At 56.7% G+C, this 26,599-nt stretch overlaps 2 protein-coding genes across 3 annotated transcripts; one reads left to right on the top strand and one right to left on the bottom strand.

Annotated features, from left to right (window-relative positions):
• Positions 1-3,270: 3,270 nt before the first annotated feature.
• Positions 3,271-9,231, bottom strand: LURAP1 (leucine rich adaptor protein 1). The gene is made up of 2 exons (XM_051795900.1): positions 9,009-9,231; positions 3,271-5,894 (listed from the first exon to the last, which is right to left on the bottom strand). The coding sequence occupies exons 1-2, from the start codon at positions 9,198-9,200 to the stop codon at positions 5,205-5,207; spliced, it is 882 nt and encodes a 293-aa protein (XP_051651860.1). The 5' UTR covers positions 9,201-9,231; the 3' UTR covers positions 3,271-5,204.
• Positions 6,201-25,273, top strand: POMGNT1 (protein O-linked mannose N-acetylglucosaminyltransferase 1 (beta 1,2-)). 2 transcript variants are annotated; one of them, XM_051795694.1, is made up of 22 exons: positions 6,201-8,711; positions 10,338-10,519; positions 13,554-13,662; positions 14,026-14,141; positions 14,449-14,514; positions 14,900-15,013; positions 15,670-15,787; positions 16,061-16,159; positions 16,668-16,795; positions 17,383-17,453; positions 17,754-17,829; positions 19,285-19,368; positions 19,500-19,541; positions 19,708-19,766; positions 20,280-20,352; positions 20,649-20,777; positions 21,092-21,217; positions 21,373-21,437; positions 21,823-21,867; positions 22,037-22,172; positions 22,463-22,572; positions 22,851-25,273. In XM_051795694.1, the coding sequence occupies exons 2-22, from the start codon at positions 10,409-10,411 to the stop codon at positions 22,951-22,953; spliced, it is 1,980 nt and encodes a 659-aa protein (XP_051651654.1). In that variant the 5' UTR covers positions 6,201-8,711; positions 10,338-10,408; the 3' UTR covers positions 22,954-25,273. The 2 variants fall into 2 exon arrangements, with proteins under 2 accessions (XP_051651654.1, XP_051651644.1); XM_051795684.1 differs by lacking the exon at positions 6,201-8,711 and adding an exon at positions 9,468-9,602.
• Positions 25,274-26,599: the final 1,326 nt, after the last annotated feature.

The raw sequence follows: 26,599 nt of genomic DNA, 5'->3' as shown, positions 1-26,599 counted from the left end.
GGAGAGGGCAGCCTGGCAAATCCTGCCTAAAACCATTCCAACCTTGCCCACACCACTTTGCCCTCCTGCAGGTTTGGCCCCTGTCTCCCACAGCCTCTTTGCAACACATTTGCTGTAATTTTCCCTTTAAACACCCCATGGGGGAAAAAAACCAACCCGGGGGTTTCTTCTAGGTCAGGCTGAGCTAAGACAGGGAAAGAAGATTAATTTCTCAGACGAGCAATTCATATTTTTCTTCTGGTCCCCACGGAGTGCAGAGCTGGTAGCAGGAGCACACACATCTCTTGGGCCCATGCAACTTTTGGTGCCACTCCTGGACGTCCCCAGGTCCAATTCCTATGTGGGAGGTATAGGGGCACTCTTGCCAAGCGATGGGTCGTGTAAGTGGGAAGAAGGTGCCACATCGGAGATGCTGATGGGCCAGGGTGGGTGCCCAGCACCCAGGGAGGAGGAAGGGAAGAGCTGTGTCACCATTCCCTCCTGGCACCCTGGCTGGGCTGGAAGCAGGGTGCAGGCAGGGAATGAGGCCCTGAGCCTGTCCTTGTCACCCACCCATGCCCACACACCCATGAGGCCCTGAGCAGTCACGACTGTTTTTCACTCCCAAGGAGTGCCGGGAAGCTCTGAAGCCAGAGGATTAGTCTCCAAAGCAAAGGCCTGGCCTCCTGCCAGCCCCCGGCGGGGAACAAACAGCTTGGGAAGGCACTTCCCTAAGGCTCAACCTCTGACTTTCTACCCTTGTTTGCCAGCCTCACAGTCACTCAGCTGTGGATACCAAGAATCTCAGTAGGGGGTTTCCACAGGTGGGGAGGAGGCAGGAGCTTATCAGGAGACCCCCACCCGGTGCCTGAGCTGCCCTGGGCAGTCAGAGTATCCCCTGTGAGGTTCAGCAGAAGACAGGCACTGGGGGGATGTCTCTCCCTTCTCCTCTTTGCACAGAATTTCAAGGAAGTTCCCACCTCTGGAGACCTGTGATCCTGGGACTGTGGGAAGGAAAAGCTGGACACCATCTGGAAACTCAGGACACAGGAATCTTACACTGGGCTGACTTATCCCAGCACTAGGGAGTCCCAGGCACAGAATGGGGAGCGGACTGGGCGAGGGGTGCTGGCAGGAGGAGAGCTGGGTGATGGGGACAGCTGGGTGCCATGTCCCAAAGGACTGGGACTGAATGTTGTCCTGGAGGTGCCTTTGGCATCATGAAAATCTCCCTAGGGATCTGGGGATCAACACTTCTTCACAACCAGCACCAACACTTCAGCCTTGGCCAGGAGACCATCCCCACTGCCAAAACAGGGCAGGCTGAGAGCAGGGCTTAGGGCAATACTAGCCCTTCTCAACCCATTCGTTGGCCTTTCCTGCCCCACACTGCCTGCAATGGGTCAGGCAGCACAAGCCCAGGGCTCTGCTCGCAGTGCTGCTCCCTGGCAAGGGTTACAGAGAACTGTGGGGTGCAGGGGACCTGGGCAGGGAACAGCACAAAGGTCAACAGGGAACATCCATCTCCTGCTAAGAGGAGGGTAGAAGTGCTGGGATCCAGCCCCACAGGCTGTGCTTGCACCCATTCCCCACACCAGTGAGCCCACGGGGTTGTGTGGGGCCACAGGGCTGCCAGACCAAAGGCCATGGTGTTTGGCAGAGGGGCCAAGAACCCCAAGACCAACGAGGGTTGTTTTGGCCATCCACCTTCTGTCCGTGGAGACCCCACTATTTTTCCCCTGGGAAAAGGTTATTTTCATGCCTCCTCCCCACAGGAACTAACAGAAATCACTTAGCTGGCTGCAGCACTCTGGGGACAGGCCCTTTCGGAGCTGAGCCGCAGGGAGGGGAAAGCCCAGGGGACATTTTAATAACAAGCAAGGAGTGCTATTGAAGTGTTTTACTGCCTCGTTAAGGCAGTCTAATCTCCGTGTATATCTTGAAAAAAAATTGGCTTGCTGGTGTTTTTCTTGTAAAAGAGGTGGGTGTTTTCTGGCATGGCTGGGATCCTGCCTGCTTTATCTGCTTGTTTTCTTACCTGATACCGGCAAAGAACAGCCCAAGAGCAGCCCAAGGGCAGCAGCAGGCAGAGTCAGGGCCAGGCAAACCAGGAGAAAGGCTGTGGATCCATGCTGTGGGCTGTTTCCAGCCCCTGGGTGCTCTGCACCCCGTTGCTGCACCCACCTTTCAGTAAGATGCAGGTCCCTGGGGTGTTCCACCGGAGTGGCTTTGGGACATGTTGGCTCTGCCTGCGCCTGGGCAAAGCCTGGAGGGGGTGACCCCTTATCCAGGCAGCCCAGAGACAGAGCAAGGGATGGCAGGAAAACTGTGAGGTCCCATCCACTCCTCCAGCTTCAAGGGCTGGGATTTGGGGGATACACAGATTTTGGGACTGTGGGCACCTTGAACTGATGTAAGCCAGACTGGGGAGTCCCAGCAAAAGTTCCTCTGAGGCGATACAGAGCTGTCCGACTGCTGAGGTCTGAATTTGGAAGAGGAATGGGCTGGGCATTTTATTTCTAAGGTTTTCTTCATTATTCTATTTTTTACCTCAGCCCAGCAGAACATTGGGAAATCCTGCTGAGTTCTGCTGGCTCCAGCAGCCAATTCCTCATTTGCAAAAGCTCACAGTGTCAAAGCCGTGAGCCGGAAGGGATGCTGAGGCTGGGATGGCAGGCCCGGATAATCCGATTGCGTTTGCTTTGGAAAAGCTGATGTTTGCATGAGCACCGGCTCTTGGGGTTTTAAAGTGATCCACCCAGGAGCAAATCCCAACAGCCTGATATCAGAGCTGTGCTGCTCCTGCCCCAGCTGGGCTGGAGAAGTCTCTGCTCTACACCCAGATCCACGCTGCACTTCCCGGGGACAGGAGGCCACAGGAGCCAAGGCTGCCACTGCAGAACACAGGGAAGCAAACAGAGACTCCAGCACAGCTCATAGGGCTGGCAAACACCTAAACAGATCTTCCTTGGAAATCTGGGGCAGGAGGGGTGAAGCTGATGTTTGTAGCTGGACATATAGTTCAGCTGAGATCAAAACAGTCTCACCAGCATGTTGCTCCCAGCAGATGTGTGCTGGTACCCAGCTGCTTCAGGAAGCATGACTTTTATGTGTCACCACCCCGATGTGAGAAGGAAAAAATCCCCAGACACTTGCTCTGTGCCTGTTTCAGGACTGGGACTAAACCTGCCCTCCTGCAGGGCTGCCAGTGGCTCCAGGGTGTTCCAGCCCAGAGCCTCTCCCCTTCCTCTAGAAACACCCATGAGCTCAGCAAAGCACCGACAGCGTGGCCTGGGAGAAACACTAACATTTATTAAGCCAGATATTTTTTGTTGAGAATGATTTTAACAGCATTGGAGGACTTACCCCGTCTCCCCCGGGGACCCTCAGCTGATGCATTGCATGCAGGGTTAGAAGGAAAGCAGGGGACAGCCAGCCTTGGGGGACATGGTGGGTCAGTGTCAGCAGCAGAGCTACCCAGGGAGCTCGCAGGCAACAGCAAGCCAAGCACAGCTGCTCCAGGGCAGGCAGACGGGTGCTTGCATAGGGTAATCCAGTCCCAGTTTGCTGGGATTCCCCCAAGTCCTCAGCAGGTGCCATCTCTGGGAATTCTGGATATTGTCCTGCTCTCCATGTCCATCAGGGAAGTTCCATCTGCAGGGGAAGGGAGGGTGCTCGGGGGTCTCAGTACAGAGGGCAGTTTCCACTGAAGGTGCTGCTTCAGAGACACCAATCTGAACCTGTTGTGCAGCCAAACACCTTCATAACCATGGCCAGCTCACATCTCGCATCTAGAAAGAGTCACAGCCAGGTCTGCCCTCTCTTAGTTTCCCATTGACATCATGAGGTGATGTCCACTCTCCTCTGATGACCACCCTGGCAAGGAAAGATCCAAGCTGCGACCCATGCAGGCAAGGGAACAACAGCACCGTGGTGAGAGCAAAACCATCACAGCCCTTTTCTGGGGACAGATGTACCCACGGGTTCTGAAGTCAGGACACTCCAGAGGAGTGGAAGAGCCCAGCTCCTCGAAGCAGGATGCTTAGGTCCTTCCCTGCATTGTCTGGTGAAGGCAGCAGGTCCTGCCCAAGCTCTCACACAGCTCCAGCTGCAAGCCATGCTCTGCAAGCCAGCGAGGGGTGTGCTGGGAGGCGTGGTGGGTGGACAGCAAAAGGCACAGGCAGAAGCCAAGGCTAAAAAGACAGAGTTGATGTCTCTGGGGCAGGGCCACTGCAAATCTACCCCAGCCCAGGAGCCTCATGCTTCTGATTGCTGGTAGGAGGCAGAGACCTGGCAACATTCATCACACAGGTGGAGAAACCCAGCCTTCACCACCATCACAGTGCGTCAGGGAAAGCAGGAGCCTTTCCGAGCCTGAGCCCTGCAGGCTCTGCCAGGCTGCCCGTATGCTGCCACATCCTGGGGATTCTGCAGGACTGCTCCCAAGGTGGGAGACAGTCCAGAAACAAACTGGGAGAGCTGGATCTCCATTTCCCACCCAATGCTTTGCCGTTCTCGTGTCATCACGCTGGGAAGTCTGCACCGTCATCCCTCCATCGCAGGGCACAGGCAGAGGCTGCCCAGCCCCCCTTCAGATTGGCTTCACAGAGGTGTTTAAACCAGGCAGGGCTTCACCAGCAGGGAAGGGGTTTTAGCATCCACCAATTGCTAGGGCCAAATTCCAGGTCACCTCTGCCCTGGATGGACACTGGCCTTGAAGATGATGATGGAAATGAGCAGATCCAACAGGTCATGCCCTGCTGATGGTCCTGCCCCACACAGAGCATGCTGGTGCCACTGAGTTGTGGATGTGTGGGAGCGTCTCCTCTCCTCTCTGTGTAGTTATTTTGAGGAAAGGGTCCTCAGTTTTTGCAGACAAGAGGCTGAGGATTAGAGGGAGAGGTCCCAGGAGTCCCACTGTCCCAGGTTTCCCCACCACCACCATCAAGGACAACAGAGGAGTGTCCAGCCACCTGCAAGCACCACCCCAGAGCAAAGGATTAAATTTACCAGGACCCACCTCATCCTGCCTCTCCCAGAAATTTGCTGCAGGGCAGGCACCCTGTTCCTTATGGCTGCATCACCAAACAGTGTTGGGGCGATCAGAGGAACACCACCAAGCCAGCCTGTCCCCCCCTCTCCTGCCACTCCAACTCTCCCAAGCACAGACAAATCAAGCAGAATGGGCAGTTGGGAGAGCTGGACTGGGAAGGCAAAGCCACGGGCTATAAGAATGTCACATCATCCTGAGACTGGAGCCAGCGCCAGTGGGCATCATACTCCAGGTGCAGTTTGCTGTTGAGTTTGCAGTTCTCAAAGTCAGCCTCAGCTTTCCAAGCCTTCCCACCCAGATTCCCCTTCCCCAGCCTCTCTCCAGCCCCCGATGGTGATTTGGTGTCTCTGCCTGGTTCCAGAGAGGGGGGCTGCTGGCCCAAATACCCGTTGGCCACCTGGGGTTCCTTAGCAAACCGGTGATCCGGGGGCAACCCAGGAGGGGAGAGGTCCACGTGGGGCCACTCGTGCTCGGCTTTGCCCTTCTCTTGCTTTGCAAGACCCCTCTCGGGGTCGATCCTGACCCAATCCTGCTCCGCCCTGGCCAGGGCTCTGCCCGATGTGGATGCAGCAGCAGTTTCAGCAGCGTTTTGGGAATACTCATCCATGTCATCGGCCAAGGTGTCCAGGTAGCTGCCGACGGAGATGCTGTCCAGCCTGTCGTTGGGGTCCTGCAGGCTGTCCCAGCTGCCCCGCCGCGAGGCCTCCTGGCTCTCCACCAGGCTGTACTGGCTGCTGGCCAGGCTGCTGCAGCGGCTGGTCAGGGTGCTCCGCTCCTCCAGCAGCCACTTCACCGCCTCGATGCCCTCATTCACCACCACCAGCTGCTGCAGGATCTTCACATCCACGGCTCGCAGGTAGGCCTGGAGGGGAGATAGAGAGCAGGGGGGTTTTGAGGGGACCAAGGTGACCCCAGTGGCCAAGGGCCCCAAGTCCCAACCCACCCTGGCAGAGGTGTCACTACAGCGGCCACAGGTCTCCTGAGCTGCTTGATGAAGAGCCCAGTATGGGAGAACACCCTGCAGGGAACCATCCCAGGGGATCCTGTCCAAGACCTGGGGACACAACCATCAGCAACCAGCTACTTATGATTCCCACCAGCCACCAACCCCCTCAGGGAAATAAATCCAGGGCATCTATGTCACTATCTCCTATGGGAACAGGGAGTAAGCAAGGAACTGGAGGTACTGGGTGCAGATCTGATCCCAGAGCATCCCCCAGGCCCTGGGAGGCTGCTATCAGGGCAAAAGGATCAAGCATGGATCAGGGCAAGGGTCTGGCTGGACCATCAGCACCTCCCCAGGCCGGTCCCTTCATGCCAGTACTTCTCTCCTTCCAGGGTCTGAACCTGGATGACAGGTGATGTCAAAGCCTGATGACAAAGTTACACAGCAAGATTTGGAGACCCAAATCACTCCCAAAACGGGAGGACGAAGAGGACAGGCATTGCTGATCACAGCACTTGCCTTGCCGGCTCCTGCCCCTCCGAGCCTGGGGAAGCTCTTTGCAAACCTCATTTGCTGAAGAAACATCTGTTTTCCTAACGGAAAGCCCCATGTGCCAAGACATTCCTGTCTGTATGATACTGGCCGCCAAAAGCCACTGGATTTCCCCTGCGCGGGACGCAAATATTTTGCCAGGAAAGGGAATAAGGCAACGACGGGGGGGGGAAAGAGAGAAAAACCCACTCCAAGGCAGGTACAGGCAGCCTGGGAGCTGTGGATGCCCACGGACTCCTTCACAAACACATCCTGTCCCCAGCATCAGCAAGCTGAGACAGAAATGCAAGCCATCCCCTGGGATCACGTTTAAGCACAGTGCCTGGTCCCCAGCATCCGGTACCCTTGGAGTCACTCGCTCGCCCACGGGTGACCTGACAGTCTCCTGAGACCCCCGTCTCCGGTCCCACAGCAAGAGCAGCAACAAAAGCATCCAAGGAAGGAGCCTGGGAAAACTCCAGCCAGGATTTTGGCACGTGACACCTCTCACTCCAGACGACACAAAAAGAGGGTCAAAGACTTGTAAAAGACCTGACACCAAGCCCCCGTCCCTCCCCCACGCCCCTCAAGCTGAATTTAAATAAAAAGTAGCAGCGATGTGCCCGGATTGAGGCAGGAGCCAGCTTCCAAGTGCAGAAATTTCCTTTCTAGGCAAGTTATTTAAAAAACTGCCTACAATGGACTTTTCTGCACGCACTGCTAAAGCATCTGGCCTTGGCAGGGAGACGACGTGGGAGGAGGAGGCTGGGAACCCCTGATGGGGGGGTTCCCCATCTTTCTCTGCCTCGTGCAGAACTGCAGCTGTCAGAGATGTCAGGGGAGCCACCCCAAAAGCAGAGGGTGGGATAACACTCCCAGCTTTCCATACTGTTTGCTGGAAGGAGTTGGCCCCCCAGTTTGCTGCTAGTTCAGCACAGCCCGACCCCCGCATTGCACTCCAAGAAACCCCCTCTCCAGCAAGTCAAGGTTATCGTGGGAGGAGACCTAGCACAGGCTGCTCTCTATACTCCTCCAGATGCACTGAAGGAGTTCACTGCACTGACCTCCCACCAAGGGCAGCTGTCCAGGGGGTTGTCACACTCCTCCTCACACTCTCTAGGGGCAGATATGGTCCTGCTCCCCTCCTCAGCACTTAAGAAACCTGCGGGCACCTTCTCCCTTCAATACATCGAGCCCTAGGTATAAATTATCCTCCTCAGACCAGGAGGCAAGAGTGGGAATTTGCTGAATTCTCCTCCCACCGCCCACTTCCAGGCTAGCTTATCCTCTAAGCATTGTGTTTGCTGGTCTCTGCTGCTCAGGGGAGGAGGGGGGGGGGAATTCTGGTTCCTGTTCATCGGGATGGGGACATGAGGGGAACCCTGAGCTGAGTTTGGTACCTGGGTGCCATCCCCAAACTGCTGACCTGGGTGTCAGGTGTCCCCACCTCTTCCCTGGCCGTTGAGATGAGCCAGGGCAGAGCAAGGAAGAGCCTTTCTGAGCTGAGGTGAATAATGCCCGGCCAAAGCCAGGCCTTGCTGGCCATGGGCTGAGCCTGCTTGCACCGGGGCAGGGCAGACACCACTCTGCCCTCCTCTTCCTCCTCCTCCTCTGAACAACCCAGGGCCCGAAGACCTTTCTCCTCCGGTCAGGGTGCAGCCTGGAAGGCGGCGCGGAGGGAGGATGAAAGTGGAGGGAGGATGAAAGCTCCTGCACCGATGGGAATATTGAATCCGGCGAAGTGGAGGGCGCAGGCTGGGTGGTGCTCCAGCCCCGCGAGGGGCAGGCAGGGACGCGGGCGTATTTAGCCTGTTTCCCTATGGAAACGATGCTCATTCCCACCCGCTCGGCATGTTCATGCGTGGGAGAGTCCCTCCCCCCAGCTGCACTTGAACCCATTGCCCAATCTCGCCACGTTTCCCGGAGGCGCAGGCATCGCCCGTATTTGCTCCCTCCAGGAGAGAGGGAGGCGAGGAAGGCACTCCCACGGTCCCCGGGAAAGGCTCCCACCGCAGCCCAACCCTTTACGAGCCACCCGAGAAGCCCCAGCAGGAACCGGACCCCGGGAAGGCTCCCAGCCATGCCTCTGCCTTGTCACCCAGGGGGTCACAGCTGGGGGAGAGAAAATCCGCCACCATGCCCTTGGCGAAGGTTCCTGCCCTAAATCCCGACCCCGGGACACCGCGGGAGCACAACCCGGGGGTGCACGGGGTGAGGGGGCAGGACGGAGGTGGGCCGAGGTGTCCGCGAGAGCCCGGCGGGAGATGCTGCGTGCGCCGGGGGACAGAGAAAGGCCGGGGAAGGGGTCTGAGCTGGGGGCTGTCAACCTGCAAAGAGCAAGCGCGGAGGGAGGGTTCCCCAAAACGCCGGCAGAGCGCAGCGCGCTATCAGGGGGCTGTCACCGGGGTCGGCAAGCTGCTACCCGGGATGGGGACGATGCGGCGACCCCAGAGTGGGACGGCCAGTCCCCGGGGGTGGCCCCGGTACCGCGGGACTCACCAGCTCGAGGCGGAGCGTCCGCAGGCGTTCGGCGAGCGGCGAGCGCTCGCCGCGGGCCGGCGCGGGCGGCGCGGGCGGCGCGGGGGCGGTGTCGGCGCGCAGCCCCCGCAGCAGCACGGCGGGCGGGCGCCGTCCCACCTTGCCCGCCAGGTCCCGCAGGTCGGCGGGCAGCGCCTCCCCGCCGCCCTCCATGCGCGGGTGGGGCGGCGGCGGCCGCGCTGTCACCGCGGCCCGCGCGCGGCCACGCCCCGCCCGCCGGGGGCACGCCCATTGCCACGCCCCCTCCCCAGTGCCACGCCCCCTCCGCCCGCGCAACCACCGAGGGGCCGCCGGGGCGGGCAGAGCGGCGCGCGGGGGGGGCGGGGCTAACGCGGGACACGCCCCCCGCGGTGTCGCTGCGGCGCCGGAAGCGGCGCGCAGGGTGCGCGGGGCGGCGGCGCCTCTGCGACCGGACCGGACCGGCCCAGCCAAGACGAGCCCGGCCCAGCCCAGCCCAGCCCGGCCCAGCTCGGCCCAGCCCAGCCCAGCCCGGCCCGGCCCAGCCCAGTCCGGCCCAGCCCTGCCCGGCCCCGCCTCAGCCTCCCCGCGCGGACCGTGAGTAGCGCGGCCGGCACACACACACACGCACATACACACACAGACGCTGCGCCCCCCCCCGGGCTCTCCTTGTCGCCCTCCCGGCTCTCCCTCCCCGCCCAGAGCTCCTCGGTGCCCTTCGCTACCCCCCTCCCCTCAGAGCCTCTGGGCCCTCGCCCCGGGCGGCTGCGGTGCCTCCAGCTCGTCGCTGGTGCTCCTGGGGGACGCTGTGCTCCGGCCGGGTCTCTGGCTCTCCCGGGGCTCTGCATCCCCCCCGGGCCCGGCTGCTCCCCGCGAGGCTTGGCCTCCCCTGGGCACGGCCCCTCTGCCCCAGGGTGCTGGGGCCCCAGCAGGGCATTCCTGGCGCTGCTCTCCGCGCCCGGGCTGTGCGTGGGGAGGGTGCGTCTCTGCACAGGCACATGCGACCAGTGGCGGCCCCTCCATCGCACCTGCGGGTCCGGGGCCTGTCGCCAGCTCCTGCCTTTGGGCAGCTTTTTTCTCCCGGAGCATGGAAGTGGGCCCGCGGCACTGCAGCAGCCTCCAGGTTGGCCTGGTTCAGGGCTTCCCATCGCCCTGCTCACAGTTTTGGCCTCCTGCATCGCTCCCCGTGGGAGTGCTGGCAGGCAGGGAGGCTCCCATGGGCTTTTAGTCAGTGCTGTTCATGGGCACTGTCTGTGCCAGGCACTGCCTTTGCCAAGGAGGGGGTTTGAAGGTACTCCCCTCCTTCACCCTGCACCCGTCCCACCCTGGCAGGGAGCCTCGATGGACATGGGAGTGGAGCAGCACACATCCTGACCTCTGCCCCCGTGCCAGCCCCCGGGACCATGGAGGAGTGGAAGCCCAACCCCGCCGTGAAGCCCCACAAGAAGCGGAGCTGGTACCTGGCCTGGAAGTACAAGCTGATGAACCAGCGCGCGCTGCGGAAGCTGTGCCAGGTGAGTCACCCGCAGCCCTGCAGGGGATTAGGAGGGATAATCCATGGGATTTACGAATTTATGGAGCACTCCATGGCTGGAAGTGGGTCTGCTGGCAGTGTGGGTGACCTGACATGCTGGGGAAGTGTAGCTTGCTCCCCAGCTTGCTCCCTCCAGTGCCTTTGTGTGGAAGGACCTGCCGTGTCTGGCACCTCCTTTCAGCTGTAAAGGGACCTGTTGAGTGGCTATGGGAGGAGACACAATTATCCAGGTGGCCTTGGGAGTCTTTCAGCTAGAAACCTGGCTGATTCCTCCCCTCCTGGCTCTGGACCCAGTGCTGCAGGGCTCAGCCTGTAGAGGGAAACCATTCTTGCCTGTTTGGTTTGCAAACCAAGCCTGGCGTAGGGCAGGACAGGTGGACAGAGAAAATAGGGCTTTGTAACAGGATCTCATGCCCCAGAGGCAGCTGGCGTCTGGGAAAGCTGCAGGCTTGGTTGCTTGTGCTAATCCTTGGCAGAGACAGCGTCCTAGAGGGTGTCTGGGGGTGTAAGGAATGGTTTGGCCCCATGGCAGCAAACAGCAGAAAAGGTGCCTTTCCTGAGAGAAGCTCATAAAATCTGGCAGTTGGTTGCTGTGGGAGGGAGCAGGGGAGGGTTTTGCATGTGCCTGGGAGGATGAAGGCTGGGGAAGGAGATTGCTCAGTTCTGTGTCTGATGGGATGTTCAAGGCTTGGGAATGGGTCTGGTCATTCAGGCAGAATTTGCTCACTATGCTGGGGCAACGGGCTAGAGCCTGCCTGCTGTCATCTCTGTCCTTTGTGGTACTGCTGTGGCTTAAAAAACAAATGAAAATTGGGCTTAGAATAGGTAAACCCAGGGATTCGGGTATGGAGCAGCCAGGTCTGCAACATCTGAGTCTCCATCAGCAGCTCTGACTGGGTCAGCCTTGCTAGACCGGGCTGCTGGTCTTGCTTAGTGCTGACTTATTCCCTCTGGTCACTGGGGTGCTCCCTCACATCCCCAGCACTGAGCAGGGTGAAGATCTGGGCAGGTTGGGAAGGTGGCCTTCCTGCCTCACTGCAAGCCCACAGCTCTGTTCTTGCCTAATTAAAAGCTTTCTGTGCACAGATCCCAAAAGGTGCTCATGCTCCTGAGTCAACAGCCAATTAACAAGCCAAAATGCCATAGTGACATTTATGTCATCATGTTGTGTTATTGCTGGTTTTCCATTTTCCCCAGTTGCTCCTTGAACCTGTTTGGCTGCTTGGCAGTGAGAGCAGCAACATGTAGTTTTGAGGCAGTAGGTGGACAGACAGAGCAGGAATCCTTTTAGTGCCTCTCACCAAGGGCAGGCCTGTGTGTGATCCCAACCCCACACCAGACTGCAGAGAATCAAGGGTCCTAGAGCTGGAGAAGCACAAATTTCTAGGAAGAAAGCTGTTGTGGGGCTGAGGGGCAAGGGAAGAGTCTCAAAACCACCCAAAACCCGACTGAGCACCCCTTGCCAGGGGACCAAATTATGAGTAGCCTCCACCAACTTCTCCCCTCCTCTCTCTTGGTTGCTGTGACACCTCCATGCTGAGTCTTTGGATGCTTCAGGGGGGTTGGTAGGACCCTGAGCTTGCATGGCTGAAACTGGAAACCACCTGGTACATCCAAAGCAGGGCTGGGCCAAGGGGCCAGAGCTTTTGGGCCATGGGGTGAATCTGTCAGCAACACATATCAGTCACATTTGGGCCTCTGTAGGGGCTCCCTTGTGAGCTGGACAGACCCTTGTGGCATGGAGGCTGTTGGTGGAGCCCTGCAGCAGTGTTGACTTTGGGAGTAACAGCTGCTCAGGACTTTGTGTCTTTAATCCAATGGCAAAGCCTTCCCTCGCTTCTTGACTGTCCAGGACAGCTTTTGGGCTCCCTGCTGGAGCTGTTCCCCAGCCCTAGGGCAGACTGTAGCTGCTGGTCAGGGCCTTTGTCCCCATGCAGAGCCCTGTGGCCACCATGTGCTACTGTCACCTTTCCACTACAAAGCAGCACCTGGGTCCTGGGTTACAAAGCTCCCTGGCTCAAGTACAGACAAATTGTTTCAGCTGAGGTCTGACCTTTCAGTCCTGCATCCCAGCCCAGCATTGCAGCTATAAGACCATCCTCTTGGCTGTGGCCAGACCTGCTCTTGCAGAAGGTAGATTATTTCCCAGCGTGAGATGTTTGTGGTTCAGGTATTCCTGTGTGGCTCCATCTCAACAGGGTCCCTGTTAGGGTGGAGCAGTTTCTGCTTTACATTGGGTCCAAATACCAGGAAAAAGACTGACATTGAGGAAGAGAGGAGCAAGATGCATTTAAGTAAAAACAGGTGCTTGTAGAAGTGGTGTAGTCTTTTGCACCTCCTCTTGGTCTGAGAACAACAAGGCCATGGGCAATGGTGATGGTCACAACAGGGGTTCTTATGAACTGTTCCACAGCCCCTGGACTTTCCCACAGCCCTCTGTGTCAGCAACCACGTGGGTTGCATTGGAGTTTGCTGCAGATAGTAAAGCTGTGGGCTGTTCTCTGCAGCCTGTGGTACAGTGCTCTTTCCTGAAAGCAGACCTCAGCTTCTTCCCTTTGGTTGTTTTAGCTGCACAGCATCTCCTCTCCTCTGAATACCCGGAGTGCATCCTCTCGTTGCAGGGGGACAGATGACAGTAGTGATGCTGCAGGAGAGGCAGAAGTTAAGGTTATCCTGGGAGTTGTATCTCTGAATTACCAAACTCTTTGCCTGCAGGGGTCCTCAAACTTGATGTAATATTTTAACAGGAATCTGCTCACAGATCTGGAAGCAGGGATATGTTGGAAGTGGGCTAATTCTCACATAACTAGAAGGTAGTGCTCTCCAGCTGATGAATGCCTTTCACGATAAAACTCGGTCACCTGTATTTTTTTCTCTTTGCTTTCCCCAGAAGAAAACAGGGGAATTGACAGATGCTTGTGATGCCTTGCAACATCTCCTTGGGGTGCCCTGCAGCCCCTGCCAAAGTGGGTTGTTACTTACAAATTGCTAACACAAAGCATCCTGCATTGCAGACAGGTGCTGTCCTCTTCCTGCTTGTGACTGTGATCGTGAACATCAAGCTGATCTTGGATACCAGGAGAGCTGCTTATGAGGAGGAAGAGGAGTCTGCACAGGACTACGGTGAGCAGCAGCATCCTGTTGTGCTTTGGAAGCAAGGAAACTGGAGGGAGGGAAGTAATTTCTTAAAGTGAGGGCTAATTTGTGACCAGCTACAACACAAAAGATAGATCTGTGCATGTGGCTTTAATAAAAATTAATAGAAAACTTTGTCCTCGTTACCAGTCTGTCTATGGGAGGCTTTGGCACATTTGGCTGTAGGGATCTGTGTGGGGATAGACCTGTTGCCATTTCGTGTTTTCCCAGTGCCTGCCATCCCTCCCATGGCTACTTGGGCTGGGATGCCTGGTGGGCATGACCTTCTGGAGGCCTGGCTGGGCTGAGCAGGGGCAAGACTGGTTGAAACTGGGCATTTCTCCACTGTAGATGATGAGATGCTGAATGTGGAGGTCCCCAGGCACCCTGTCAACAACAAGAAGGTCCTGGATGTCGAGGTGTATTCCAGCCGGTCCAAGGTCTACGTGGCTGTGGATGGGACAACGGTAAGGGACGGGAGTGCTGTCCCTGTGTGCAGAGGGTGAATAAAGCTGAACAGGTGAAGCTGCAAACAGCAGTGGTGAGAGCAACTCAGTGGCAAGGAGGTTAGGAGTGGATCCCCCTCCTGCCTCTGGGACTCTAGGATTATTCTCCTGTGTTGTCTTCTGCTCTGGCACCCACCACTGCCATGGGCAAAGCCAAAACGTCACAGGAGAGAGACTTGACCCTTGTTTGGGGGCTCTGCTGTGCCAAATGGGCAGGCAATAAGAAGAGGTCTTGGCATATGATTCTCATCACTTAATCCACTTGCAGGTCCTGGAAGATGAGGCTCGGGAGCAGGGAAGAGGGATCCACGTCATCGTCTTAAATCAGGCCACGGTAAAGCATCCCCACGTGTCTGCATTTGTCTTTCTGACTGGGCAGTTTGTCCTTGCTCTTGATGTTGGGTGCCTGAGGAGGGAAATCCCCGAATGCTTTTTATCTGTCATTTGCAGAGCATGACATGGTCACCCAGACTGTCCCTGTGGGGTTTCCCTTGTGCTGCCTGCTGTCCCTGAGGAGCGGGCAGGGGAGGAGTTGTGAGGTTGGGTGATGCTGTCCCAAAGGCCTGAGGGTTGAGCTTGACTGGGGATTAACTCCCTGGCAGACCGGAAAAGCCACTCCTTGTGTTGCTCAAGGAATGAGGCTTCCAGGGCAGATTTCCATAATTCTGTGTTGGTACCATGTGGTATTTAAGATGCATCTGATGTTTAAATACCAATAGGGTCATGTGATGGCCAAGAGGGTCTTTGACACCTACTCTCCCCATGAAGATGAAGCCATGGTACTTTTCCTCAACATGGTTGCCCGGGGCCGAATCCTGATCTTCACCATTAAGGTATGTGACCCTCATGTCAAAAGGAAAAGTCATCTTGAGTCAGGATGCCCTGAAGCTCATCTAGGCAGTAGCCTTCTGAATGTCACCAGGCATTCCCAGTGCTAAATGTCACATCTCTGCAGGGCTGCGACTCCCTGGCTGGATCACCTCCCTTGCCCTCTTGCCCTCCCTTGTTGCTGCAGCTACTGCTGTGTGTCCTGCAAAGCAGGAGAGCAAAAAGCAGATGTGTCAGAGCCTGCAGCAATAAGCAAGGTGTTAGGTGGAGAACAAACATGAGGAAATACCAGGATGTGGTGGAATACTTTTGTGTCCCAGTTCCAGGCTTTACAGAGGTCTTGTGGACTGTGCTGGCTCTGGGCTGCTGTGTGACAGCACTGTGCTGCTTCAGGGTTCCAGGTTTAGCTGTGTGAAGTGTTGCTTAACACGAGGCCCTGCTTGAGAACATTTTGGTCTCAAGGAAACAGGAGTCCATGACTCCTCTGACCTCTCTGTGGGTCATGATGAAGCCACCAGCAGCTTTAGTGGCACAGAGACATTGAAGGTTTCAGGATCAACTGGTTGAAGGGTAGGAGTGGGCCCTCTACTTCTTTGTTATTGATGGAAGACTTTCCTTGTCAGGAGCCACACCTCAGCAGCAGGGTTGTGTTTTTTTGCAGGATGAAGGCTCCTTTCACCTCAAGGACACAGCCAAGAGTGTCCTGAAAAGCCTGGGGAGCCAAGTTGCACCATTCCTGAGCTGGAGAGACATGTGGACATTTGTGGGGAAGAAGGGAGGTGAGTCTTGCACAGGCTGGGAGAGGGTTTGTGGCTCCTTTTTTTAGGAGAAGCCAGGGGAAGACAAACCCAGCCTGTCCCCAGCATGCTGTATGAGCAGGGAACAAGTCACAGACAGTGGCAGCTCCATTCCTGGGGGTCGGGAGAGTATGGAAGTGTTCCTTCAACAATTTGTCAGAGGCCAATGGGAAAAGGTGCCAAGCTGCCACCCAGCCTCTGGTCATGCTTTGATGGGCCCTTCCAGACAGTCCTGACCCTGTGTCCCTGCTCCAGGGGAAGTGTACGGGGAGAAGCACGCCAAGTCACCTGCCCTCTCGACGTGGGGTGACCCCGTCCTGCTGAAGACAGAAGTTCACCTGACATCCGTGGAAGGTAGGAAGTGCAGTCTGCTCTGTGGTATCTCTGGGAGATGTCTGCCTGCTGCCTGGTTTTAAGTCAAAGCTGTGGGTCTGTTAGCAAAATCCCAGGATGGATTTAAGGCTGTTTGAGATGGTGGTGGTAACTTTAAAAATGGACACAGCTTCCCTTCTGCCTGCCTTCCTGGCAATTCCATGTGTGATTGTTGAGAAGGGTGAGGACAGAGAAGTGGGAATGTGGTCTGGACATTTGTCACCTGTCCAAACCAGACCTGGTCTGGTCTTTTCTGACTGTTGGCCTTGAACAGCCCATTGCTGCTCAGAGAGGCCATAGGTGGGATTGGGCTCTGAATGGCTCCTGTGGTTCTATCCAACATCCGGAAGCGTTGATTGTTCCTGGTACCAAGGACTGGCTCGGTGGTGGCTGAGCCCAGGGACAGCCCTGTGTGTGGTAGTGCAGCCTGGAGCACACAAGGTGAGGCCCTGAGGATGACAGGTCTGTGTTTGCTCCTCGGTGCTTCCAGATGCTGAGTGCCATTGGCCCGACACGGAGCTGAACCGGCGCCGGAAGAGGTTCTGCAGCAAAGTAGAAGGTTATGGCAGCGTCTGCAGCTGCAAAGACCCCACACCCATCGAGTTCAACCCTGATCCCGTGAGTGCCGGGGCAGAGTGTTCAGGGAAAGCTCCAGGAGGGAGGGCTGGGCCAGACCAGGCGTGTTTTGCAGCTCAGGTGCAGAGCCCTGCTCTTAAGCACCAGCTGAGTATTCTAAACTGCCCCTGGGCAAGCCCAGAGCCTTGGCAAAGGTAAAGTGGATACATGGGGGCAGGTGATACTGGGGAAAGGGAGTTCCCTTGCCCTGAGCCCCCAGCTTACGCTGGCTCTGGGGACACCAATGTAAGCAGCAGAATTTGTACCTTTGGAGATGGAGCAGCTATTGTGGCCTTTGGGCTGTCCTTGACCCAGTGCTGAAGGGTTCAGACAAAGGTCTCTGAGTGGATGCAGACTCTGATTTGGGAGCTGGGGCAGAGGTGAGGTGAAGGAGAGAAGCTGGCAGGATCTCCAGCAGTGCTGAGCGGTGTCCTGGTTGGTTGGTGTGGTCCTGCACTAAAGGATAGGACTATGCAACTCTGCTGTTTTAGCAGCAGGTCCCTATCCCTTGGAACCTGCCATAAAATCATAGCATCGTTGTGGTTGGCATAGCCTCTCCCACCCCACTCACACACATTGTTCTCTTCCAGCTCAAAGACAACAAAGTCTTTGATGTGCCTGTAGCTGTTATTGCAGGGAACCGGCCCAACTACCTGTACAGGTAAGGACTTCCAGGGGGCTCCTCTGCTCTGCACTACAAGACCAGGCATGGCCCAGGCCCTTCCCTTTCTCCTGCTGGCAGGATCCAGCCGCCTCCTGGGTTTGCATGAGCAGCATGGGCCAACCTGCTTGGGCAGTTCCCTGGGTCCTTGGCCATGGGAAAGTGAAGAGCCCAAGGGCAATAGGTCCTGTTCCCTAATCATGCACACTTTCCCCCATCCCAAGGGATCCATACCCCTCTGCTGAAGGGCCTGTGCCCACCGGGGCTGTGCTGCTCTCAGGCCCCTTCCTCTCTCCCCAGGATGCTGCGTTCCTTGCTGTCGGCTCAGGGCGTCAATCCACAGATGATCACAGTCTTCATCGATGGCTACTATGAGGTGAGAGCATTCCCAGAGATCCATGTAGCCAGCTCCATGGTCCCCCAGCTGAGAGTATGAGGTTCTGGCCCAGTCCTTGGTGGGTGGCAGGTTATGAGCCCCATCACCCTTCCTGCTGTCACACTGCTCCTCACCTGCTCTTAGCAAAGTCAGCTTGGCCAAGCCATGCCTGTGGATAAAGCTGCCTTGGCCTTTCCCAGAGCCCAGAGTTGATGTCTCCATGTCAGAAAGGGGTTACTGTGCAGGAATGAGGTGAGGTGGTCATGCTGGGCTCTCCCCGTCCTCTTTTCTCAGTTGATGAGCATCGTCAGCCCCTTGGGCAGGGTCTGGATGTAACACCACCTGTCCAGCTCCCTCGTGTGAAGAGGAACAAACCAGTCCAACCATGCCTGTCCAGCTCCACTCTCAGTAAGAAGTGAAGAGGCCCAAACCAGTGTGTTCTCATAAGGCTCAAAGCTGGGGGCTCATGAAAGATGGGGCTAGGTGGAGGAGAACTGGCCCTTTAGAGGGAAAGACCTTCCTCTCAGCTCAACCTTATAAAGCCCTGGAGAATCCTACTGCAAGTCTTGGCTCTCTTGCAGTGAAATGAAGTCTAGGACAGGCATGTAGGGTCTTAGTAGGTCTCAGGAGCTTGCTAGGCCTCCTCTCTGCAACATCTGGTGAGTTACTGCCTGGTTGCCTTGTGATGGAGACAGGGAAGGGAACAGGCTTGTTCCCTTACAGGCCTCTCCCACCACTGCCAGGTCGTGGGGCTGGGGGAGCTGGTTTGTTTATGCAGACTCTTGCTGTACCACATCAGAGTGGTTAAAGATAGCAGCATCTATTGCCATGGCAACTGGAGCAGCATCCCTCAGCTACGAGGGGGCAGCCTGCATGCTCATGCTGCCATGGTGGATACCAGGGAAAGGGGGTTGGTACTGATTGGTACAATGGGAGTTCCTCTCTTTTGTGGCTTGGAGATGGGATGCACAGTAAGGGGATGGAGAAGGCCTTGGTGGGTCCTTCTTGGGGCAGAGATATGTCAGCCCAAATATAAGTTACTTCTGGCCCCAGTACAGATGTGCTTGGTCAGAAGGGTTTTTTCTAGGCAACTGTGAGAGAAAATTGAGTTGATAGTGGTCTTGCCATTAAGCAGCTACTAGGTGTTCCTGGCTATACCTGTTTTCTTTCTGCACTGTCCATGGGGGACTGGGAATTTGGTATTCTTGGATACAACTTTGGGTCTGCAAACTATCAGAGGTAACAGAAACTCATGGCGATACCCAAGAGCTGCAGGGCCAGGAGGGTTTGGTGAGTTCTGTGCTGCAGGGTCTACAGCACAGCATCATTTTGAGCCTCACTTGCCCCAAGAAGACAGCCATGTCCAAGGATATTCTTGTCCTAGGGACCTGACACTGGCAGAGGGTGGGGAGAATGACCCACATGTTTGATGAGCTTTGTACTTTCCCATTGCAGGAGCCAATGGATGTCGTGGAGCTGTTTGGCCTCTCAGGAATACAGCACACTCCCATCAGCATTAAAAATGCTAGAGTTTCCCAGGTGAGAGAGCTTTTTCCAAATCCTGGGACAGTTATTTCCAGGGACCTGGGATAGCATTTGAGGAGGCAGGCTTAGGCCCAGATCTGTGCCAGGCTGATGCTAACACAGGCAATGGATGTCTTTTCTTGTAGCACTACAAAGCCAGTCTGACTGCAACCTTCAACCTGTTCCCGGTGAGTGTGACTGCTACAGCGCAGGGTGTCCCTGGCATCTGTGATCCCCTCTCATGGGAGCTGGAATCAGTCCTCAGGGGCAGGGAACAGCACAGGCAGGGGACACTGTCTATCTCTGCTTTGTCCTGTTTGTCTCCATCCTTCTGACATTCTCCTTGCCCTACAGGAAGCTAAATTCGCTGTGGTTCTGGAGGAAGATCTTGACATTTCTGTTGACTTCTTCAGGTAAAGTTGTGGGTTTCTGTGTGGGCAGACCATTTCCTGGAGCTCTCTGGCTGCTCAGGAGAGGCCAGATCTCTGCCATGCTGTAGCTCACTTATCTGAGGCTGAGCAGTCCCCAGGCAACAGCCTAACTGAGCTCTGCTCATAGAGTCTTGAGTCCACTGTCCTGGCACTCAGTGCAGAGTGACTTCAGGGTCAGGGATCTCTTCCGGGTTTGCTTTTTGGGGACACTGATCCTTTCTGTGCATACATGGTTGGGGCTGCCCCATAGCAAGAGGACAGGGGCAGTGTCTAACAGGGCTCCTGTTTTTCCCTAAGGAGGAGAGACTGAGCAGGAGACAATGTTGTCCCCTCTCCATGAGGAGATGCAGCTTAGCTTGTTTTCAGGTGTTCCTCCCCACCAGTTGGGATGAGTAGTCCCAGCAGTTGGGGGTGGCTCATCCCTTGGTGGAGAGTTTGCCTTGTTTTACATGGTAGAAGGATGTTTGACTAGGGACTGTTCAACTCTTTCCTCAGCTTTCTGAGCCAATCAATACACCTTCTGGAGGAGGACGAGAGCCTGTACTGCATCTCAGCATGGAATGACCAGGTGAGTCAGGGAAGGATGATGGAACAGGGTCACCTCTGCCCTGTATTGTTCCCATGTCAGTCTGGGGTCCAGGTTCCATCTTTAAAGCAGGGCATCCTAAGTGGGTCTGTCTCCCCAGCCCTGGACTCTTGAAAAAAGTGCCCCAGCAAATCACCATCCTGTCCCTGCCATGTGCTTCCCACTGGCTGGTCCCTTCTTCTCTGTCTCTACTGAGGTTCTCAGTGGAGCAAAATATCTCCCTTTTTGGTGGGGTAGGGGCACATTCAGGGTGCTGAACAATCTCCATAACATTGCAGGGCTATGAACACACAGCTGAGGACCCCTCACTCCTGTATCGTGTGGAGACCATGCCAGGCCTGGGATGGGTGCTCCGGAAGAGCCTGTACAAGGATGAGCTGGAACCAAAGTGGCCAACCCCTGAGAAGGTGAGTACTCTAAGGGACCCTGACTTCTGCACCCCATCTCTGCCCATCAGCAGGCCCTGACCTTCACCCAGTCCCTGTGTGCGCAGCTCTTGGAGGGGCTATCCTTGTGCTTGAACTGGGAAGGATGCCCAAGCAGAATGGATTTGGGACACTCTGGGTGCTCATAACCAGCCACAGAGCTGGCTGGAGCAGCCAAGAGAGGTGGGGGCCAAAGGGGCTGGACTTGGTGTGGGTACCCAGAAAGCTCCCTGCATGGCCATACTACCTAATCATGTCCCCAAACTTGAGTGTGAGTGGCAGTTTCCCCTCCCCAGCTCTGGGACTGGGACATGTGGATGCGGATGCCCGAGCAGCGGAAGGGCCGGGAGTGCATCATCCCTGACATCTCACGCTCCTACCACTTCGGCATCGTGGGGCTCAACATGAACGGCTACTTCCACGTGAGTGACCTCCTGCGGTCCCCAAGCCCTGTCCTGGTGCTGATCTCTGACTCAGACACCTTCCCAGGTAGTGGGGATGCTTGAGGTCATCCCCAAGTACTGCCAACTCTTGATCAAATGCGGTTTTCCTTCCCTCCCTTCTCTCTTCCTCCCAGGAAGCCTATTTCAAGAAGCACAAGTTCAACACAGTTCCAAATGTCCAGCTTAAAAATGTGGAGAGGTGAGTGCTGGTCAGAATGAATGAGATCTTGATGAAACAGTTGCTTGACCTGACCCTTCTCTCCTTGTGCTGGACTTGTCTCCCTTCCTTCTGGAACAGCCATAACCTCCTGCATCAGCACACTGGCCTCTGCTGGGGAATCCTGGCACTGGTTTACACAAGGTTGGGTTTGGCTTCCCTGTACTTCAGGTGGATATGTTGAAGGGTCATGTTTTTGCTGCCACATCACCAGGATGTGTGGCAGTCACTGCTCTCCATTTTTTAGTTCCAACCTACCTTTAGTATTACACTGGGGCAGTCTTAAATTTGGATCATTTTGGGTGTTCCCTGCTTATCAAAGTGCCTGACTCTGCCCTGATCTCTGTGTTCTCTCTTCCTCCCACAGCTTGAGGAAGGATGCCTATGAGACTGAAATTCATCGGCTCCTGGGGTAAGTGCCTACAGGAAGGTCAGGAGGCCACAGGGCACAGTGGGTGAACCAACCAGGACAAGGAGGAAGGGTGGAGGTGGCCCTGGTAGCCCTGGTGCCTGTCTGAAGTACTCTGCCGTGGGAATAGGGTGGAGGTGGAGTCCCCTCTCACTCCCTGTTGTTTCCACAGTGAGGCTGAGGTCTTGGACCACAGCAAGAATCCCTGCGAGGACTCCTTTGTGCCCGACACGGAGGGCAAGGTCTACGTCATGTTCACCAGGATGGAGCAGGAAGCAGATTTCACCACCTGGACTCAGCTTGCCAAGGTGAGGCCCCTGACATGGCCTGTCCTCAGGCCTGCACTGTTCTCTGCATCACCAGGAAACACCTGGCTGTCATTCTTGGGATTGCCCATGGCATCAATGCAGCTCAACAAGTGGGTTCTTGCTGTCCCTGGGTGATGTTAAAGCTCTCGGTGTGGCTGGAGGGGGATGCTGCCCTCTCTGCACTGCCTTGGTGAGGGCAGGGGTGGTGGCTCTTCCCATGCCAGGGGATGCCTGGCCCTGGTGTCTGTCCCCAGGCTCTGATTCCTCTTCCTCCCACCCCACCATCCTAGTGCCTCCACATCTGGGACCTGGACGTCCGTGGGAACCACAAGGGGCTGTGGCGGCTCTTCCGCAAGAAGAACCACTTCCTTGTGGTGGGGGTCCCTGCCTCCCCCTACTCGTGAGTATCAGGGACACAACAATTTGAGTAATCCCCCATCTTCGTGGCACTGCCCCCTGCCTGGCACAGTGCATCATCCACTCCTGTCCCAGCCCAATCCTGGCGGGACATCACCCCCCCTTCTTAGTCTGTGTGGTGGGAGGGGGGACAGGATACATTCCCAGGGCTGGAGGATGTCCCTGTGGGAAGGAGATCATGCCAGGCAGTGCTGTTGGGAATTGGGGTCCTGAGGGAGACCGCCACCCCTACCTGCTCCCATCCAGCTCCCTCACCTGCAGGTCCAAGAAACCCTCATCAGTGACTCCAATCTACATGGAGCCCCCTGCCAAGGAGGAGGGGGCAGTGGCAGTGCCAGCGGTTGCAGCAGCAGAGCAGACCTGAGACTGGCAGCTGGAAGTGAAGGGGACTGGGGGAAGACAGAGACCCCCACGGTGCAGAGCCAGAGTTGGCAGCAGCTCTCGGAGGCTGGTGACTGGATACAGACTCCTGTTTTGGGCTGCAAAATGAGATCTTGGGCTCCCTCCAGCCCCCTGTTGTGGTCTCCCTCTCCCTTGCACAGGACAGGGTCATTCCCTGTAGATACGTCACCCCCATCCCAGGAACTTCCGTTTTTTAACACAGACGCTTTACTAACGCTGCTCCTTTTGCCCCCTGGCTGGGCAAGGCTGGAGGAAGGAGATGCTCAACTGGAGCCTAGAGGGGGCCTCAAGAAACACCTCTGCTCCCCTTTTTTGGCCCCAAAGTGCTGAGAAGGCAGCATGGTGCAAGTGCTGCAGCCTGCCAGCTGGGTGGTATTTATTAACTCTTGCCTGGCTGGCTGTGTGTGCCCCATGGTGATCACAGTGGTGAAAAAGGGATATTCCAGCATCTCTTCTGTTACCTGCACGATGGATGCACCTTGAAGACTGTATGCAGGGTTGGATATCTTCCTGCACACTGGCTTTGTTTCGTGGGCTGCAGGTACTGGTGCATCCCAGCTCACGGGCAAAAGGGAATGCTGAAGAGAAGCTGGACCTGCTGCAGACACATCGGGGACACCCCGTGCCCAGCACGAGGGCTGTCAGTTCTGGAAACTGGAGATGACTGTAGATGGAAGGGGATCAGACTGTGCTGCAGCTCAGACCATCCTCACCCACCTTCTCTGTGGGGAGCAGCCCTGCCCTCCGAGTCGTGGGAGAGGGGGTGAAAGTGCCTTGCAGAGCGAGATGGGAGCAGCCACTGGCTGTGCCCCTGGCTGCAGGGGCAGGATGGGCCAGAGTCCTCTGGAGTGAGAGATGCTGCACTATGACGTGGACCTTGCCTGTGGTACTGTACCCTGTCTCTCCCTCTTCCCTGCCCAGCTATCTCCTGCTTCTGCTGAAGGCAGAGGGAATTCCTTCTCCTGAATCCCCACCCTGACTGTGGTACGTTGCTAGCAGGGAAGTTGTGAGCTGATCTAGGATGGGCAGCCTAGCTGTCCTGCTGTGGTACACTCCTCATGCAGAGGGAGAGGGAGGAGGTTCCTGTCCCCCCTTCCCTGCCTTAGGAAGGACCCCAGGGTCCCCTCCTGTTCCCAGACACTTGGTACTAATGCCCCTCTTGTACCTGGGGGGTAGTCCTGCTCCCCTTGCTCAGTACACCTCCCTTTCTCCTCCATGCAGCAAGAGATTGCTGCTCAGCCCTTTCCCTGAGGTCACAGGGGCTCTTCCCCTTCATTTTCTCACTGTGAACTGAGCATTGGGGTCTACATACACTACAAACTAACTTATTTATTTATTGCTTCTGGGAAGGGGGTGGATAACAGGAAAGCAACATGGAGAGCTGGCAGCCCCCAGCCTGTGCAGGAGCAGTCATGGAAGGTTTGTCTCTTGTCCCCCTGGCTCCATCCTCTGTTCCCTGCCTTCCTCCCTTGCCCACAATAGGAAGGAAAAGTTGCAAACCAGGGAAATCTCTTTGGCCAAGGTGGTCCCAGTGCAGCTCTAGTGTGACTGCAGGGACTCTGACCCTTCTGGTCCTTGCATGCCTGCCCTGGCAGCAGGAACAGGTTGGATGCAGGAGGGGAACAAGAGCGTGTAGGGTGACATCCCAGAGCCTGCAGCACCAGTCTGGGCTTCACTCTGCCCTCCTCTGCCCTCCTCAACACAGGGACTCCAGTCTGGCAGCCAGTGGGCAGGTGGCCCCTGTGCTGACCCTCAGCGTAAAAGGTCTTTTCAGAGTGATGGAAAAGGGACTTGGCTTCTTTTTGGGGAACGTAGCTCGCTCCCCATGCCCTGCTTTGGAAAAACTTCCATGGCTCACTATTACCCTTTCCTTAGCATCCCAAGGCCTAGTTTCTCTTCCCCCTCAAAATAAAGGAACCCCCTTTCTCTTCTCTGGCAGGGCTCGGGCTTGGCTTCCTCCCAGCTCTTCTTGGGGCTGGGGAGGGTGGTCCTTGGGGTAGAGAATGGCTAAACACAAGTTCCCCTCTCCTCTGGTGCCAACCCTGCAGTGACCAGGGGGCTGTGGGTCCCTGCTGTCAGCGACAGCAGGGTTTGACTGGTGGGCATCATCTCCCTTCTTGGCACACCTGCTGGGCCTGCTGGGTGCTGTTCCATTCCTCCCCATTCCCCCAGCAAGGCTCCGGGGTGGCAGCCGTGGCAGGGCTGGGTGTGTGGCATCACCAGGGTTTGCCGCTTTCTGAATCAAATTATTTTTTCAGGAGTAAACGTTGCAAAGCTGTTGAGCCTCGTGTGTTCCATTGCCTGGCCTCATGTGTGGGCTGGGGCTGGAAAGGACAGACTCCTGTCCCCTGTGCAGTGCAGCCTGGCCGTGGGCTAACGGTGGCCCTGGGCCTGTGCCAGCAGAGGTCCTCCGTGCAGTGCCATGCGGTGCCAGCATGGCTGGCACAGGTTTATGAGCTGTTCCCTCCTCAAGCTTTATCACTTTAATCTTCATTATGGAAACTCTGACGAACTGCCTGGCGACTGCTTGGCGTGACCAGCCCCCTTGTTTCCCTCAACACCTCCAGCTACTGATCCCCTGAGAACTATGACTCATCACCCTCGTGGCCATTCCACATTTCTGCTCCCATGGGGCAGGTAGCCTTGGGACGACTGGGGATGTACCCATTTTTGGGGCAGAGACTACAGGACCCAAATGAAATGGCAGTGGGAGAGTGTCAGCCACCAGCATGGACCGACTGCAACCTGCATCCTAGACTGGCTGCCTCCTACTCCCGTGCCTGATCCCTGCAGCCAGGCTGGGCTGCCACCCCTTCCTCAGGACCAGGCACAGCTTTTGGGTGGGGGCAGAGTCCTTGCCAGAAGTTTTTTGCCTGGCCCCAGGGGCTTGGCTTGGTGATGCTGGAGGGTCTCTCACCTCCTGGCAGCGTTCCCCTCTGCCTCCTGCCCAAACCCTTTGGTGCTGAGCTGCTGCCAGGGCACCACAGGCAAGGGGATCAAGCTGCTGGGTCTGCCCTAGCACAGAGTCCTGCAGAGTGATGGGGGCTCGGGTCTGACACCCACCATATCTTGCCCACCTCGAGGAGCCAGTGTGTGCAAACTGCTGTGTTCATAGGGGCCTCCCCTCCTGAACTGGAGTCTCGGTGCTAGAAACAGGTTAACCCCTTTGAAGGGGGAGTGCCTGTGCCAGGCTGATGGAGAGCCTCAGCTCATCGCCCCCAGGTGATGGTGATGCCAAGGCTCATTGCCCAGGGGACTCGGTCCCTGAGAGCTTGTTAGATGAGCCGGGTCGCTCCCCATTATGTCCTCTTTTTGGGGTCTCCCTTCCTTCCTAGCACAGCCTGCTGGTGCTGGAGCGTGCCCGGCTGGCCAGGAGCTGTCTGTGGGACTGGCCTGTCACCTGCCCTCTCTGGGAAGCCTGACCCCTGGTTCCCAGAGCTCAGCCCCCTGAGCTTTAGCTCGTGCTGCCCGAGCTGTGGTTCCCAGGTCTCACCCAGCCCCCTGCAGCCCCCCCAGCCCGGCCTCCCTGGCTTTGTGCAGCCCTACAAAGGAGAACCTGTCTGGGCTGCTCCACCTCCCAGGAGCTGGCTGATAATTAAACAAAAGCA

Source organism: Manacus candei, unplaced genomic scaffold (genome assembly GCF_025592945.1).
Source record: "Manacus candei isolate 608988 ecotype Guabito, Panama unplaced genomic scaffold, ASM2559294v1 h1tg000005l, whole genome shotgun sequence".
Taxonomy (NCBI): domain Eukaryota; kingdom Metazoa; phylum Chordata; class Aves; order Passeriformes; family Pipridae; genus Manacus; species Manacus candei.
This window is presented reverse-complemented; position numbering and strand designations above follow the sequence as displayed.

Excerpts from the sequence above, each read along its gene's own strand:
- LURAP1 (XM_051795900.1), bottom strand. The coding sequence starts at position 9,200 with ATGGAGGGCGGCGGGGAGGCGCTGCCCGCCGACCTGCGGGACCTGGCG. Across the intron at positions 5,895-9,008 it reads GGACGCTCCGCCTCGAGCTG|GCCTACCTGCGAGCCGTGGA; the intron begins GTGAGTCCCGCG and ends TCTCCCCTCCAG.
- POMGNT1 (XM_051795694.1), top strand. The coding sequence starts at position 10,409 with ATGGAGGAGTGGAAGCCCAACCCCGCCGTGAAGCCCCACAAGAAGCGG. Across the intron at positions 20,778-21,091 it reads AGTGGCCAACCCCTGAGAAG|CTCTGGGACTGGGACATGTG; the intron begins GTGAGTACTCTA and ends TCCCCTCCCCAG. Across the intron at positions 22,173-22,462 it reads CCTGGACTCAGCTTGCCAAG|TGCCTCCACATCTGGGACCT; the intron begins GTGAGGCCCCTG and ends CCACCATCCTAG.